Consider the following 16,643-nt stretch of genomic DNA (forward strand, 5'->3'; position numbering starts at 1 on the left):
TTAGCTCCTGTTTAGGGTTGAGCGATCATGTCATGTAAAGTAACATGTCTCGTAGCTACTTACCTCCAGAGATGGCTGATCTGCTGCTGTTCGCCTCACTGCCGGTCCAGCTGCAGTCTTCTTCGCCTCGGGGCCCCCTCCCTGCCAGGTTAGGAGAGTGTGGACGAGTACAGGGCAGAGAGACATGACGTCTCCCCTCCCAGTACCCGCCCACACTCTCCTAACCTGGCAGGGAGGGGGCAGCGAAGGGAGAAGAAGACTGCAGCTGGAGAGGCAGAGAGGCGAAGAACAGCAGAGCAGCCATCTCTGGAGGTAAGTGGACACCAGGGGGACTAAGTAGCTAGAGGATTAAAAAAAATCCTCTGGCTACTTAGTGATTCACTACACAGCGTGGATTCTAACAATTCTTAGATTCCACGCTGTGTAGTGAATAGGATTGCTTTTAAAATGCGATCTCCGATTAATAAAAAAATCCCATTGACTTGCATTGGGATCGGAATTGGGATCGAGATCGGGTTCGAATGAAAAATGATTGGAAATCGGATTTCAAAATCGATCCTGAAAAGTCAAGATCAGCTCAACCCTAATCCTGTTTCATCATCTTTTCAGCCAGGAACACCCAATGGGCAATCGATCTATTTTATGTGATGTCTATTGGAGTTATATTTGAGGGATTCGGTGACAGAGCTGTATACGGTTTATGTATCTACAGTACTATAATACTATAACACTTATCTAATCTTATGCTCTCAGTTTATTTTGTCTCCTCCTGTTATCTCCATGATCCAGGCAAGCTGCCATCTTCTGTCATGTCAACTAATTCGAGCCTCGCCCCAGCTGACTATTTAATGTGACTGGATCTCAATGAGATATATATTGTACTTGTAATAAATTAATATAATAAAGATAATGAGATATGAGGAGTGAGGCGTGAGGTGTGAGGTGTGATGTGTGAGGCGTTTTGTTACAAACTGTTCCAATTATACTAATGGAAGGTTCTAACCCTACACATGACTATAAAGCTATCCATAACCTACTGTAAACACAGTATAACCTCCAGCTACAACTTCTAACCTAATATATACTCTAACCTTACCACAACTATAAGATAAGATAAGATAATCCTTTAATAGTCCCACATTGGGGAAATTTCAGCATGTTACAGCAGCATAGTAATACAGATACAGGATAATACATAGTAATATAATACAGATGTAGACACACATATGCTGAGAAGAGAAGATATACTAGGAGGCCATAGCAGCTAAGGAAAAATGGAAGAGAAAGAAGGAAGACTTCATAGTCATAATCATTAGTTCTCTGTGCGGAGTCTTCGTTTGGTCTGATGTAGATTATACAGCCTGGTCGCGGTTGGAAGGAAGGACTTGCGATAGCGCTCCTTCTCACACTTGGAGTGAAGCAGACGGTCACTTACAGTGCTGCCAAGTCCCATCAAGGTCTCATACATGGGGTGAGATTTGTTCTCCCGCATGGAGGTCACCACAGACAGTGTCCTTCTGTCACCCACCACCTGTACTGGGTCCAAGGGGCTCCCCAGGACAGAGCTGGCCCTTCTGATCAGCCTGTCAAGTCTATTTCTGTCCCTGGTTGATATACTGCTCTCCCAGCAGGCCACACCGAAAAAGATGGCTGAGGCAACCACAGAGATGAAGAAGGCCCTAAGAAGTGGCCCCTGGACTCCGAAGGCCCTCAGCCTCCTGAGCAGGTAGAGTCTGCTGTGGCCCTTTCTGTGCAGCGCCTCCAGGTGATCAGACCAGTCTAGTTTATTGTTGAGGATCACGCCCAGGTACTTATAGGTCCTGACAATCTCAATACATGTTCCTTGGATCTCCACCGGGGTCAAAGCACTTCTCCGTTTACTAAAGTCCACCACCAACTCCTTGGTCTTCCCAGCATTAATCCTGAGCTGGTTCTGCTGACACTAGTCCACACAGTCCCGGTATAAGTCTCTGTATTCCCTATCGTCGCCATCAGTGATAAGGCCGACTATAGCAGAGTCATCGGAGTACTTCTGTAAGTAACAGCTGGAGGAGTTGTGCCTAAAGTCAGCAGTGTACAGTGTGAAGAGAAATGGGGCAAGAACTGGACCTTGTGGTGCCACCGTACTACAGATCACAGTGTCAGACACACAGTCCTGGGCTCTCACATACTGAGGGCGGGTTGTCAGGTAGTCTAGGATCCAGTAGGAAAGATGATGGTCCCCTCCACCAAGGTTCAGCTTCTCCCTCAGTAGCCCTCCACCAATGTTCTTTGACTTCTCCTGAACGCACTGGAGAAGTCAAAGAACATTATTCTCACAGTGTTCCCGGGTTTCTCCAGGTGAGAGAGAGCTCTATGAAGAAGGTGGATGATGGCGGCATCTACCCCAATGCCCGGCCGATAGGCAAACTGGAGGAGGTCCAGAGCGAAGCTCACTAGGGGGCGTAGGTGTGTCAGGACCAGTCTCTCTAGGACCTTCATCAGGTGGGATGTCAGTGCTACAGGTCGGTAGTCATTGTAGCCCATTGGGTTGGGGGTCTCTGGTACCACACAAGATGTTCTCCACAGTTGAGGTACCACTCCCAGCTTTACACTCATATTGTACATATGCGTAATAAACTATAAAGTTATCCCTAACCTACTGTAAATATAACCTTCAACTCCTAACACACAACTCGTGGCTCTAAACCCTATATACCCGGAAGGGAATAGGCAAACCAAAGCTCTAACCTTAATGCCCAACTCCAACCATAACCCAGCTCTTCACACATCAGTTATTATTATTATTATTATTATTATTATTATTTATATAGCACCATTAATTCCATGGTGCTTTACATTTGGGGGTTACATACAATACACAGAATATACAGGTAGAAATAATACTAACAGTGACCGCCTGGCACAGTGGGGTAGAGGGCCCTGCCCGTGAGATATGAGATGAATGCACCACAATCTTCTGTGCAAATCTGCAATTAACCAATAATACATGAAAAATATACACAAGCAACAAAAAAAAAAAAATTATGAGGAGTAAAATAACACAGAATGGAACTTGTAAAATAAACAATCCTACAAGATTTGGAGAACTAGAGGACAGAAAGAAGACCAGGAGTCCAATATGTAGTAAAAACTATGAAAAATGTGAGTATTGAAAAAAGGACACTAGTGGTGAAACAGTCACATTGTATCTGTCATCTTCACCTTATAGTCACAAGATGTGACCACGACCTTCATGAAGAACACTGCCCAACTTTGAGGTGTAGCGCCCCCTTCACATGCATCTTTGTATAGAAAAAAAATTCCTCAGGCATTGAATGGAAACCAGGTTTGGGCGTAATGTTATCATAATAGTGATGAGGAACAGGGTTTCCTTCTGGATCTTCAAGAAATGGCCAAAACCCATAGAGGGTGACCTTCTTACAGAGCTCCATGGCTGCACTGACCAGCATGAGCCCAGAAGACAAACGCTTGACATTCAGTCCTGTCTCATTCCAGTGCATTGAGAGATTTCTCAGGTATTGTGGATGGAAAAAGGCAACTTTGTTTGGCAAGTTGAAGTCTTGTACCGAATGTAAGACTCGGAAAGAGACATCTGTATTTCGGGCATACGAAAACGCTGGTAAGACAATCATGGCAGAACCATAACTCTTCAAGAGCTCAATGAACGGTCTTCTAGTCTCCTGGAGCTTTTGAAACCTGCAAAGTCAAAAGCCAAAGTCAAACCAGTTAGATGGCTTGGTGGGTCCACAACATGCTGCCTATAACTAGTGGTGAGTAGAGATGACCAATGGACATGGACAGCATCAGTAGTAGTCAACCATGTGAGATGATAAAGGCTTGAACATCAATGTTTACCTGAGTAAGCCTTCGCTATCATTGACATCCTTGGGTTGGGTGAGAGATGACTCCCACTTTAAGTCTGTTCCCCAATGGTCCAGAGATATCTGGAGTGCCCATACTGATGGACACATTTCATTATTATGTCACACATACAATAATAAAGGCATGGTCAATTGCTTAAAAATAATCCTTCTTTGTCATCTCCATGACCTTCCACCATCCATTCTCTTGTTTGTATTTGTCCACCTCACCTTAGTATCAGGATACTTGGATTTGCACTGACAAAATCGGACTTGGTACCAATATCGTCTGCTATGCTCATAGGTGGCAAATTTAGCCTGTAACAGAAGAGACATCCAATAAACCATTAGAAGAGATGATCCCGATGTAGACTCAACGTGCCCAAAAGACTCAAGACATATAATGAGAAGATCAAGTGCATGAGAGAAGGCATCTAACTAGGCAGAGATGGACAGGAAAGAGGAAGAAGAGGAGAATAATAAGCAGATTCCAGGGGAGGTCCAAAAAAAACATGACCCTGATGCCGACCTTCACTCACATCTCCTGGACTCCTTTGTGGAATCTGTTTCTTCATTCTGGTCATCTACAGTCATCTTCTGGTCTCTTTCAGCCTCCTAGGTGTTGTCAGAGACCACCTGATCACTGAGGCCTCTGAAATCATGTAGGGTGTGCCAAAGTTATGTGGCTTCAAAGTATCAAAGCACGTGATCCCACGAGGTCCATGACATCACCCTGGAGGCTGGAAGAGACCAGAAGATGACCAAAGATGACTGCAATGCACAACCGGATGCCACCGGACAGTCCAGTAGAGTTGATTATCGGTGTTTATTACTTTTCCGCACCTTTGATGGTTCTCCACTGTTTATACTCTTGAAGAGACTGTGGGGTATAATACTGATATACAACACCATTACCAGTTTCTTACCTGAACACGTAATCCATTTGGTCAATTTCATTCCCACATAAACTGTTCAACAAAATTCCTCCGTTCCCAACCACAGCACACGTGTCGAAGGGTTTCGTGGTGAACGGCGATGTCTGGAATAGAAGGGGCACATGTCATGAGTACATGGATCACTACAAGGACATTTCAATGTCCACCTCTACCTATGCACAAGGTATACATGACACAGAGTCTTTTCCATTCCCAGTATCCATGATGGTTGACATTCTGAGCAGTTTGTGTAAATTCCCCTTGCAGAGAACATGTCCATGGCTCATTAGATGGCACTCCTTCTATGGGTGCACCAACACATTTATGAAATAGTAAAAGACAACTTAGGAATCTGGATTTCCCAAGGTATCTCCTTAGTCCAATAGCTCCGAACTACATCACAATGAGGTAACCCATACAAAAAGAGTTGGAATCCCTAGAACCAACCCATTCCTACGGTAGCAGTGTCAAGTCTTACTCCAAGTCCTAACTAGGATCTATAGACCTTTGGTTGGGATACACACCATGGCTTTTCTATACATTGACCCAAGACCATAGACCTGGCACCAAATGTCCCATTCATTATTCCATTACCACCATGGAACTGCCTGAATGTTGTAGATTACAGACAAAATTTGTTACCACTCCCGGATCCAACCACCATGTCTTGCTCTTGACCTGAATTTTGCCTACCTCGAGCCATTGGTCACGTTGGGAAATGAGTGAACCGGTTGGCAATGAGCCAAGTTAGTTATAAATGTTCAAAAAATCTCAACTTTGGCCAAACTCAGGATTTTGGGGTCTTGCCACCCACAAATCATTATTCTGCTCTGAGGTGTCTTCACACTTCAGAGTATAAAAGTGGAGGCTCACGGACGGTGCAGAAAAGTAATAAACACTGACACTCACCTTCTGTCTCCTGTCCTGGACCCCTTGTGTCATCTAGTGCTCTTGGTCTTCTTCCAGCCTTTTCTGGCCTCCAGAATGACTTCAGATGTCTTTGATTGGACCTCAGTGGTCTGATGAGGCCTTGAGATGATTTGGATGGTTCAGAAGCCAAGGTCAGGTGCACAAGGCTCCGGTAGAACTCCAAGAATGGTGGAGTCAGGATGGGACCTAGCACTGTGGCACCTGATGGTGCTCAGAATGAAGTTTATATAGGCAGCCCTATTAGGTGTTGTGTGATGTCAGAGGGAGCTCTGGCATGTAGTAGTGTGTGCGAGCCATAGAGGGAGCGCTGACGTGTAGAGTTATACCTTGGTCCTTAGAGGGAGCTCCAGCAGTATCATACATAGGACACTAGAGGAAGCTCTGACCCTAAGGTTGCATTCACATGACAATGAATAAAAACAGCTCTAAAAAATTAACAAAACAGACTATTTTTCATGGCTATTTGGGATGTCAATGTTATTGACGAACCTGTGGAAATGGCCAAAAATAGAACATAGGATAGAGTCTGCCCAGGTACTGGAACCATTGAACATGGTGAGCAGGAAAATCACACATTCCTATCATTCTAGTTACTTGTAGGTGACCCTGATTCTGACCCTGACCTTGACTTTTTGTCTTATTTTGCCTTTGTCTTGCTCCTTCAGATTTGTAGACTGATACTCACAGTCTAACGTCCTGGACCCTTGGCCATCTTGATCTGGTTTGTTTCATCCTAATGGTCCCATCTGCTCTTGATGTTTCTAGCTGTGCTGGTTGACCTGAGCCTTGACCGAGGAGCTTACATATTATCCATGGTTCTTACCTTTGGGAGCATTTGGAAAATTTTTTTGTCAATTGTCAGGTTCCTGGGGCTCATCTCATATTTGAGCTCCTTTCCGAAAGGAATGTTCTGCTGGGTGGCGATCATATTGTGAGATGCATTACAGCATCTTGTGAACTGAGATCTGTAAATGGAACCAAGACATAGAAGAAGAATGAAAAAAAGAAAGATCTAGAAAAAATGTAAAGTAGTAGATGATGGGGGTTGAAGGTTTGGGCTGTGATGGATGTGGCTGAGGAACGTGTCCTACAGAATGATGGGACATCTAGCCATGAACCATCTGACGTCAAGGGTCACCTGGGCATAGAAGACCATAAGACCACAATGAAAATACCATGAAAAATTGGCAAGCTGGTCTAGACATGCGATATACTGATATACACTAGCACCTCAGGGGTATAAAGGGGGCACCTATTATTAGAAATAGCACACATGGAGTCATGGTGCCGCTCTAACCAAGGAAGTAAAGCCTAGCAACTACATGAACATCATCGAATGTTGAGAGGTGGAGCTAAACTGTGGTTGTGTCAAATATTACATTTTTTGGATATTTTTGTATCCCCCTTTATTTGTAATATTATATCAGTCCATGGTCGGGGGAAGGTTTGGTACTTTTTGGTCCTCACTTTATCAGATTGTGCACTGCCGGATCGTATTTCCAGGGACATCTCTGGAGGTCGCTCACGTAATTCATGAAGGTTTTCCCTTTGACCCTGCAGACAAAAACATCAATACATAATGTGAACCAGGCGTCGTAGTCCTCAAACACCGGGATCGGCAAATGTCCCATCTCATCATCCAACTGATCGGAACTAAAAAAGTTATATTATAGCTCATCTACTCATCTATCCTGATACATTGATGTCAAAGGGAGCTACGAGACCTCTCTACTGTAAATTTATTTTCCATAAAGTCAGAATGTGCCATTAGTAAGGCCACAAATTCCACCGGAATCCACCACAGAACCGGTGACTAGTCGACTAATCCTAATATCATATATCACACAACAGAATATAAAGAAACAAATCAATGTAAAAAATATTAGACTTGGTCATTCATTCCTAGAAGACAATGATCTAATATCACATATTTGTGAGGGGTGAAAGTAAGTGAACCTTTGGGGTTAGCGGACAGTGCAAAGGAGGTCTCAATCAATGGGATAAACATCAGGTGTGAGTAGGGATCAGGTTTATGAAAAGAACAGGAATCTATGAAAGTATGATCTTCAGAACATGTTTTTAGAAGTGTCATGGCAGGAGCAAAGGAGATGTCCGAGGACCTCAGAAGAACTCAGAAGTTACTGCTCATAATACTAGAAAAGGTTTCAGAAGAAGAGCTGTTATTGCTCATAATACTAGAAAAGGTTACAAAACCATTAATAAAAAGTGGACTCCACCAATCCGGAGCCAGACAGGTTGTGTAGAAAGAAAGGAAATTCAAGACCATTATTATCCTCCCCAGGAAAGTACCAGGAGCAACGTGTATACGGTCCATGAGAGACACCTCTAAGGGTGCAAGGTGTATACTGGTCCATGAGAGCCACCTCTAAGGGTGCAAGATGTATACTGGTCCATGAGAGTCACCTCTAAGGGTGCCAGGTGTATAATGGTCCATGAGAGTCACCTCTAAGGGTGCAAGGTGTACAATGATCCATGAGAGTCACCTCTAAGGGTGCAAGGTGTATAATGGTCCATGAGAGTCACCTCTAAGTGTGCAAGGTGTATAATGGTCCATGAGAGTCACCTCTAAGGGTGCAAGGTGTATACTGGTCCATGAGAGTCACCTCTAAGGGTGGAAGGTGTATACTGGTTCAAGAGAGTCAATTCTAAGGGTATAAGATGTATACTGGTCCATGAGAGTCACCTCTAAGGGTGCCAGGTGCATAATGGTCCATGAGAGTCACCTCTAAGGGTGCCAGGTGTATACAGGTCCATGGGAGTCACCTCTAAGGGTGGAAGGTGTATACTGGTTCAAGAGAGTCAATTCTAAGGGTATAAGATGTATACTGGTCCATGAGAGTCACCTCTAAGGGTGCCAGGTGTATACAGGTCCATGGGAGTCACCTCTAAGGGTGCAAGGTGTACAATGATCCATGAGAGTCACCTCTAAGGGTGCAAGGTGTACAATGATCCATGAGAGTCACCTCTAAGGGTGCAAGGTGTACAATGGTCCTTGAGAGTCACCTCTAAGGATGCAAGGTGTACAATGGTCCATGAGAGTCACCTCTAAGGGTGCAAGGTGTATAATGGTCCATGGGAGTTACCTCTGAGGGTACAAGGTGTACAATGGTCCATGAGAGTCACCTCTAAGGATGCAAGGTGTACAATGGTCCATGAGAGTCACCTCTAAGGGTGCAAGGTGTATAATAGTCCATGAGAGTCACCTCTAAGGGTGCAAGGTGTATAATGGTCCATGAGAGTCACCTCTAAGGGTACAAGGTGTATACTGGTCCATGGGAGTTACCTCTGAGGGTACAAGGTGTATAATGGTCCATGAGAATCACCTCTAACGGTGTAAGGTGTATAATGGTCCATGAGAGTCACCTCTGAGGGTGCAAAGTGTATACTGGTCCATGAGAGTCACCTCTAAGGGTGCAAGGTGTATAATGGTCCATGAGTGTACCTTCTAAGGGGGAAAGGTGTATACTGGTCCATAAGAGTGACCTCTAAGTGTGCAAGGTGTATAATAGTCCATGAGAGTCAACTCTAAGGGTGCAAGGTGTATAATGGTCCATGAGAGTCACCTCTAAGTGTGCAATGTGTATAATGGTCCATAAGAGTCACCTCTAAGGGTGCAATGTGTATAATGGTGCATAAGAGTCACCTCTAAGAGTGCAAGGTGTATAATGGTTCATGAGAGTCACCTCTAAGGGTGCAAGGTGTATACTGGTCCATGAGAGTCACCTCTAAGGGTGGAAGGTGTATACTGGTCCATGAGAGCCACCTCTAAGGGTGCAAGATGTATACTGGTCCATGAGAGTCACCTCTAAGGGTGCCAGGTGTATACTGGTCCATGGGAGTTACCTCTGAGGGTACAAGGTGTACAATGGTCCATGAGAGTCACCTCTGAGGGTGCAAGGTGTATACTGGTCCATGGGAGTCACCTCTAAGGGTGCAAGGTGTATACAGGTCCATGAGAGTCACCTCTAAGGGTACAAGGTGTATACTGGTCCATGGGAGTCACCTCTAAGGGTGCAAGGTGTATACAGGTCCATGAGAGTCACCTCTAAGCAACTAATGACTGAGGTTAACACTCACGAGTTCACCATTATGAGGACAACAACAATGGTTTTTATGGCAGGATTGGAAGAAACCACAGTCCTGGTAGTATCAGGGTTTGAGTCTGTTTTTCTGCATCTGGTCCGAGGTTATCCCCATTGATGGAACAATGATAGAAGCTTTCATGATAGAAAATACTACAGCTCACATTATCTATCACATCTCTATCCACATTTACCTATTCAAAGGTGTCTGTAAGATGATGACTCGGAGGGCTTCACAATGTGCCGGAGACAACACCTTGTGGTTTACTTGTTTCCTGGTAAGAGAGAGAGGACTTGGGTCAAGAAATATTCATAGATAGATAGATAGATGATCGATAGATAGATAGATAGATAGATAGGAGATAGATAGATAGATAGATAGATAGATAGATAGATAGATAGATAGGAGATAGATAGATAGATAGATAGATAGATAGATAGATAGATAGATAGATAGATAGATAGTTAGAGATGAGCGAACAGTGTTCTATCGAACACATGTTCGATCGGATATCAGGGTGTTCGCCATGTTCGAATCGAATCGAACACCGGGTGGTAAAGTGCGCCAAAATTCGATTCCCCTCCCACCTTCCCTGGCGCCTTTTTTGCACCAATAACAGCGCAGGGGAGGTGGGACAGGAACTACGACACCAGGGGCATTGAAAAAAATTGGAAAAAGTCATTGGCTGCCGAAATCAGGTGACCTCCATTTTAGACGAATAGTGGATTTCAAATCCGGGTCATATGAGAATGTGAACTTTGTGACTATGAGACAGGGATAGCTGTACAGGCAGGGATAGCTAGGGAGAACCTTTATTTAGGGGGGAATGTTATTAAAAATAACTTTTTGGGGCTCTATCGGGTGTGTAATTGTGATTTTTGTGAGATAAACTTTTTCCCATAGGGATGCATTGGCCAGCGCTGATTGGCCGAATTCCGTACTCTGGCCAATCAGTGCTGGCCAATGCATTCTATTAGCTTGATGAAGCAGAGTGTGCACAAGGGTTCAAGCGCACCCTCGGCTCTGATGTAGCAGAGCCGAGGCTGCACAAGGGTTCAAGCGCACCCTCGGCTCTGATGTAGGAGAGCCGAGGGTGCACTTGAACCCTTGTGCACACTCTGCTTCATCAAGCTAATAGAATGCATTGGCCAGCGCTGATTGGCCAGAGTACGGAATTCGGCCAATCAGCGCTGGCTCTGCTGGAGGAGGCGGAGTCTAAGGTCGGACCTGAATGGAGACTGGTGTGGAGCGATCTTAGACTCCGCCTCCTCCAGCAGAGCCAGCGCTGATTGGTCGAGTTCCGTACTCTGGCCAATCAGCACTGGCCAATGCATTTCTATGGGGAAAAGTTAGCTTGCGAAAATCGCAAACTGACAGGGATTTCCATGAAATAAAGTGACTTTTATGCCCCCAGACATGCTTCCCCTGCTGTCCCAGTGTCATTCCAGGGTGTTGGTATCATTTCCTGGGGTGTCATAGTGGACTTGGTGACCCTCCAGACACGAATTTGGGTTTCCCCCTTAACGAGTTTATGTTCCCCATAGACTATAATGGGGTTCGAAACCCATTCGAACACACGAACAGTGAGCGGCTGTTCGAATCGAATTTCGAACCTCGAACATTTTAGTGTTCGCTCATCTCTATAGATAGTAGATAGATGATAGATAGATAGATAGATAGATAGATAGGAAATAGATAGATAGATAGATAGATAGATAGATAGATGATAGATAGATAGATAGATAGATAGATAGATAGGAGATAGATACATAGATAGATAGATAGATAGATAGATAGATAGATGATAGATAGATAGATAGATAGATAGATAGATAGATAGATAGATAGATAGGAAATAGATAGATAGATAGATAGATAGATAGGAGATAGATAGATAGATAGATAGATAGATAGATAGGAGATAGATAGATAGATAGATAGATAGGAGATAGATACATAGATAGATAGATAGATAGATAGATAGATGATAGATAGATAGATAGATAGATAGATAGATAGATAGATAGGAAATAGATAGATAGATAGATAGATAGATAGATAGATGATAGATAGGTAGATAGATAGATAGATAGATAGATAGATAGATAGATAGGAGATAGATAGATAGATAGATAGATAGATAGATAGATAGATAGGAGATAGATAGATAGATAGATAGATAGATAGATAGGAGATAGATAGATAGATAGATAGATAGATAGGAGATAGATAGATAGATAGATAGATAGATAGAAGACAGATAGATAGATAGATAGATAGATAGATAGATAGGAGATAGATAGATAGATAGATAGATAGATAGGAGATAGATAGATAGATAGATAGATAGATAGATAGATAGATAGATAGGAGATAGATAGATAGATAGATAGATAGATAGGAGATAGATAGATAGATAGATAGATAGATAGGAGATAGATAGATAGATAGATAGATAGATAGATAGATAGGAGATAGATAGATAGATAGATAGATAGATAGATAGATAGGAGATAGATAGATAGATAGATAGATAGGAGATAGATAGATAGATAGATAGATAGATAGATAGATAGGAGATAGATAGATAGATAGATAGATAGATAGATAGATAGAAGACAGATAGATAGATAGATAGATAGATAGATAGATAGATAGGAGATAGATAGATAGATAGATAGATAGATAGATAGGAGATAGATAGATAGATAGATAGATAGATAGGAGATAGATAGATAGATAGATAGATAGATAGATAGATAGATAGGAGATAGATAGATAGATAGATAGATAGGAGATAGATAGATAGATAGATAGATAGATAGATAGGAGATAGATAGATAGATAGATAGATAGATAGATAGATAGGAGACAGATAGATAGATAGATAGATAGATAGGAGATAGATAGATAGATAGATAGATAGATAGATAGATAGATAGGAGATAGATAGATAGATAGATAGATAGATAGATAGATAGATAAATAGGAGATAGATAGATAGATAGATAGATAGATAGATAGATAGATAGATAGGAGATAGATAGATAGATAGATAGATAGATAGATAGATAGATGATAGATAGATAGATAGATAGATAGATAGATAGATAGATAGATAGGAGATAGATAGATAGATAGATAGATAGATAGGAGATAGATAGATAGATAGATAGATAGGAGACAGATAGATAGATAGATAGATAGATAGATAGATAGATAGGAGATAGATAGATAGATAGATAGATAGATAGGAGATAGATAGATAGATAGATAGATAGATGATAGATAGGTAGATAGATAGATAGATAGATAGATAGGAGATAGATAGATAGATAGATAGATAGATAGATAGGAGATAGATAGATATATAGATAGATAGATAGATAGATAGATAGATAGGAGATAGATAGATAGATAGATAGATAGATAGATAGATAGGAGATAGATAGATAGATAGATAGATAGATAGGAGATAGATAGATAGATAGATAGATAGATAGATAGATAGGAGATAGATAGATAGATAGATAGATAGATAGATAGATGATAGATAGGTAGATAGATAGATAGATAGATAGATAGATAGATAGATAGATAGGAGATAGATAGATAGATAGATAGATAGATAGGAGATAGATAGATAGATAGATAGATAGATAGGAGATAGATAGATAGATAGATAGATAGAAGATAGATAGATAGATAGATAGATAGATAGGAGATAGATAGATAGATAGATAGATAGGAGATAGATAGATAGATAGATAGATAGGAGATAGATAGATAGATAGATAGATAGATAGATAGATAGGAGATAGATAGATAGATAGATAGATAGATAGGAGATAGATAGATAGATAGATAGATGATAGATAGGTAGATAGATAGATAGATAGATAGATAGATAGATAGATAGGAGATAGATAGATAGATAGATAGGAGATAGATAGATAGATAGATAGATAGATAGATAGGAGATAGATAGATAGATAGATAGATAGATAGATAGATAGATAGGAGATAGATAGATAGATAGATAGATAGATAGATAGGAGATAGATAGATAGATAGATAGATAGATAGGAGATAGATAGATAGATAGATAGATAGATAGATGATAGATAGGTAGATAGATAGATAGATAGATAGATAGATAGATAGATAGATAGGAGATAGATAGATAGATAGATAGATAGGAGATAGATAGATAGATAGATAGATAGATAGATAGATAGGAGATAGATAGATAGATAGATAGATAGATAGATAGGAGATAGATAGATAGATAGGAGATAGATAGATAGGAGATAGATAGATAGATAGGAGATAGATAGATAGGAGATAGATAGATAGATAGATAGATAGGAGATAGATAGATAGATAGGAGATAGATAGATAGGAGATAGATAGATAGATAGATAGATAGATAGATAGATAGATAGATAGGAGACAAATAGATAGATAGATAGATAGATAGATAGATAGATAGATAGATAGGAGATAGATAGATAGATAGATAGATAGATATTTTATCAGTCATTACCAGAGATAGACCCCGATCCGGTTCTGCAGGTTGGTGTAGAATCCATGTAGACTGAAGAATATGAGGATAGGTAGACATGATTTTCGCCGCATGGTTCAGCCTGTCTGACATGGAGACTCTTCTTCTTCTTCTTCCTCCTCTCCGCACAGGAATCTGCTCTTTGATCCCGGTGTGACTGTCACTGTAGGGATAGTCTTAGGCAAAGTGCAAGATACTAATCCAATCCATGAGGAAGTGAGATGGATGGACTGGGAAATGGAGTCAGAATTCCCAGTGACCAGGGCTGGGCCCCCTGTAGAACAGGTTCAGGGGCCACAGAACTCTATTTGTAGAGACCATAGTAAAATGCTGGCATATTGTACATGAGCATTATGTTAGGTGCACCTACTAATGGTGATAGCACTGGTGCTCCTGTTACTGGTGGTTGTGCTCCTCCTACTCATCGTAATATTGGTGTTCTCTCTAGTGATAATGCTGGTACTGGTGATACCGGTGGTCATACTGGTGCTCCTCTTACTTATGATGATGGTGGTGCTGGTGCATCTGATACTGGTGGTGGTGCTGGTGCATCTGATACTGGTGGTGGTGCTGGTGCATCTGATACTGGTGGTGGTGCTGGTGCATCTGATACTGGTGGTGGTGCTGGTGCATCTGATATTGGTGGTGGTTCTGGAGATTCTGATACTGGTGGTGGTTCTGGAGCTCCTAATACTGATGGTGGTGCTGGTTTTCCTGATACTGGTGGTGGTGCTGGAGCTCCTGATACTGGTGGTGGTGCTGGTGCATCTGATACTGGTGGTGGTTCTGGAGCTCCTGATACTGGTGGTGGTGCTGGAGCTCCTGATACTGGTGGTGGTGCTGGTGCATCTGATACTGGTGGTGGTGTTGGTTCTCCTGATAATGGTGGTGGTGCTGGTTCTCCTGATACTGATGGTGGTGCTGGTGCATCTGATACTGATGGTGGTGCTGGAGCTCCTGATACTGGTGGTGGTTCTGGAGCTCCTGATACTGGTGGTGGTGCTGGTTCTCCTGATACTGGTGGTGGTTCTGGAGCTCCTGATACTGGTGGTGGTTCTGGAGCTCCTGATACTGGTGGTGGTTCTGGAGCTCCTGATACTGGTGGTGGTGCTGGTTCTCCTGATACTGGTGGTGGTTCTGGAGCTCCTGATACTGGTGGTGGTTCTGGAGCTCCTGATACTGGTGGTGGTTCTGGAGCTCCTGATACTGGTGGTGGTTCTGGAGCTCCTGATACTGGTGGTGGTTCTGGAGCTCCTGATACTGGTGGTGGTGCTGGTTCTCCTGATACTGGTGGTGGTGCTGGTTCTCCTGATACTGGTGGTGGTTCTGGAGCTCCTGATACTGGTGGTGGTTCTGGAGCTCCTGATACTGGTGGTGGTTCTGGAGCTCCTGATACTGGTGGTGGTTCTGGAGCTCCTGATACTGGTGGTGGTGCTGGTTCTCCTGATACTGGTGGCCTGGGTGGTGCTTCTCTTACTGATAATTAGAGATGAGCGATCAGCGTTCTATCGAGTACATGTTCGATCACACATCACGCTGTTCACCATGTTCGATTTCATACAAACACCGAGTTAAAAATGCGCTTACAGTTTGATTCCCCTCCCACCTTCCCTGGCGCTTTTTCTGCACCAATAACAGCGCAGGGGAGGTGGGACAGGAACTATGACAACAGTGGCATCGAAAAAACTAGGACAAAGCCATTGGCTGCCGAGGACATGTGACCTTAGATTGATAAGAACAGGCGGCATCAGCTCCGATTCATTCTGTGCTTGCACTTAGTTAGAGACAGATCTGCTGAGGGCTAGTGAGGTTTTAGATTCTGCTCGGCAGGAATAGCAAAGAAGAAGAAACACAACAGCTCTGTACCCACAAAAAAGCAGTGGGATATACATTCTAATTCTCAGGCTATATACGCTTCATCCAGGTTGTCACAGTGTGTACCCACCAAATCTACCCGTAAGGGACGTGGAGGAGGCCGTGGGCGAGGCCGGGGACATGGGAATGCTGCTGGGGAGAAAGGTCGCGGTGAAGCCACAGCACATCCCATGCCTACTCCTCAGGGACAGCATGCATTGCGCTCCTCCCGAGCACCAGGAACATGTGTTACAATGGCTGGCAATGCTTCCACCACATTATCCACCAGCCAGTCAGCCTCTACCTCAACTCCTCCTCCTACACCACATTCTGGTCAGCCTTCCTCCCAAAATGACCAATCTTCCCAGCAGAGTAATCCAAACTTTCCCTGCT

General features: G+C 42.8%; 1 protein-coding gene across 1 annotated transcript; it reads right to left on the bottom strand.

Annotated features, from left to right (window-relative positions):
- Positions 1 to 3,233: 3,233 nt before the first annotated feature.
- LOC142204225 (alpha-2,8-sialyltransferase 8E-like) lies at positions 3,234 to 14,598 on the bottom strand. The gene is made up of 7 exons (XM_075275534.1): positions 14,379 to 14,598; positions 10,026 to 10,106; positions 7,196 to 7,282; positions 6,552 to 6,693; positions 4,790 to 4,902; positions 4,095 to 4,181; positions 3,234 to 3,699 (listed from the first exon to the last, which is right to left on the bottom strand). The coding sequence occupies exons 1-7, from the start codon at positions 14,468 to 14,470 to the stop codon at positions 3,234 to 3,236; spliced, it is 1,068 nt and encodes a 355-aa protein (XP_075131635.1). The 5' UTR covers positions 14,471 to 14,598.
- Between the last annotated feature and the right edge of the window lie 2,045 nt (positions 14,599 to 16,643).

This window comes from Leptodactylus fuscus, chromosome 5, assembly GCF_031893055.1.
Source record: "Leptodactylus fuscus isolate aLepFus1 chromosome 5, aLepFus1.hap2, whole genome shotgun sequence".
In the NCBI taxonomy this organism is placed as follows: Eukaryota; Metazoa; Chordata; class Amphibia; order Anura; family Leptodactylidae; genus Leptodactylus; species Leptodactylus fuscus.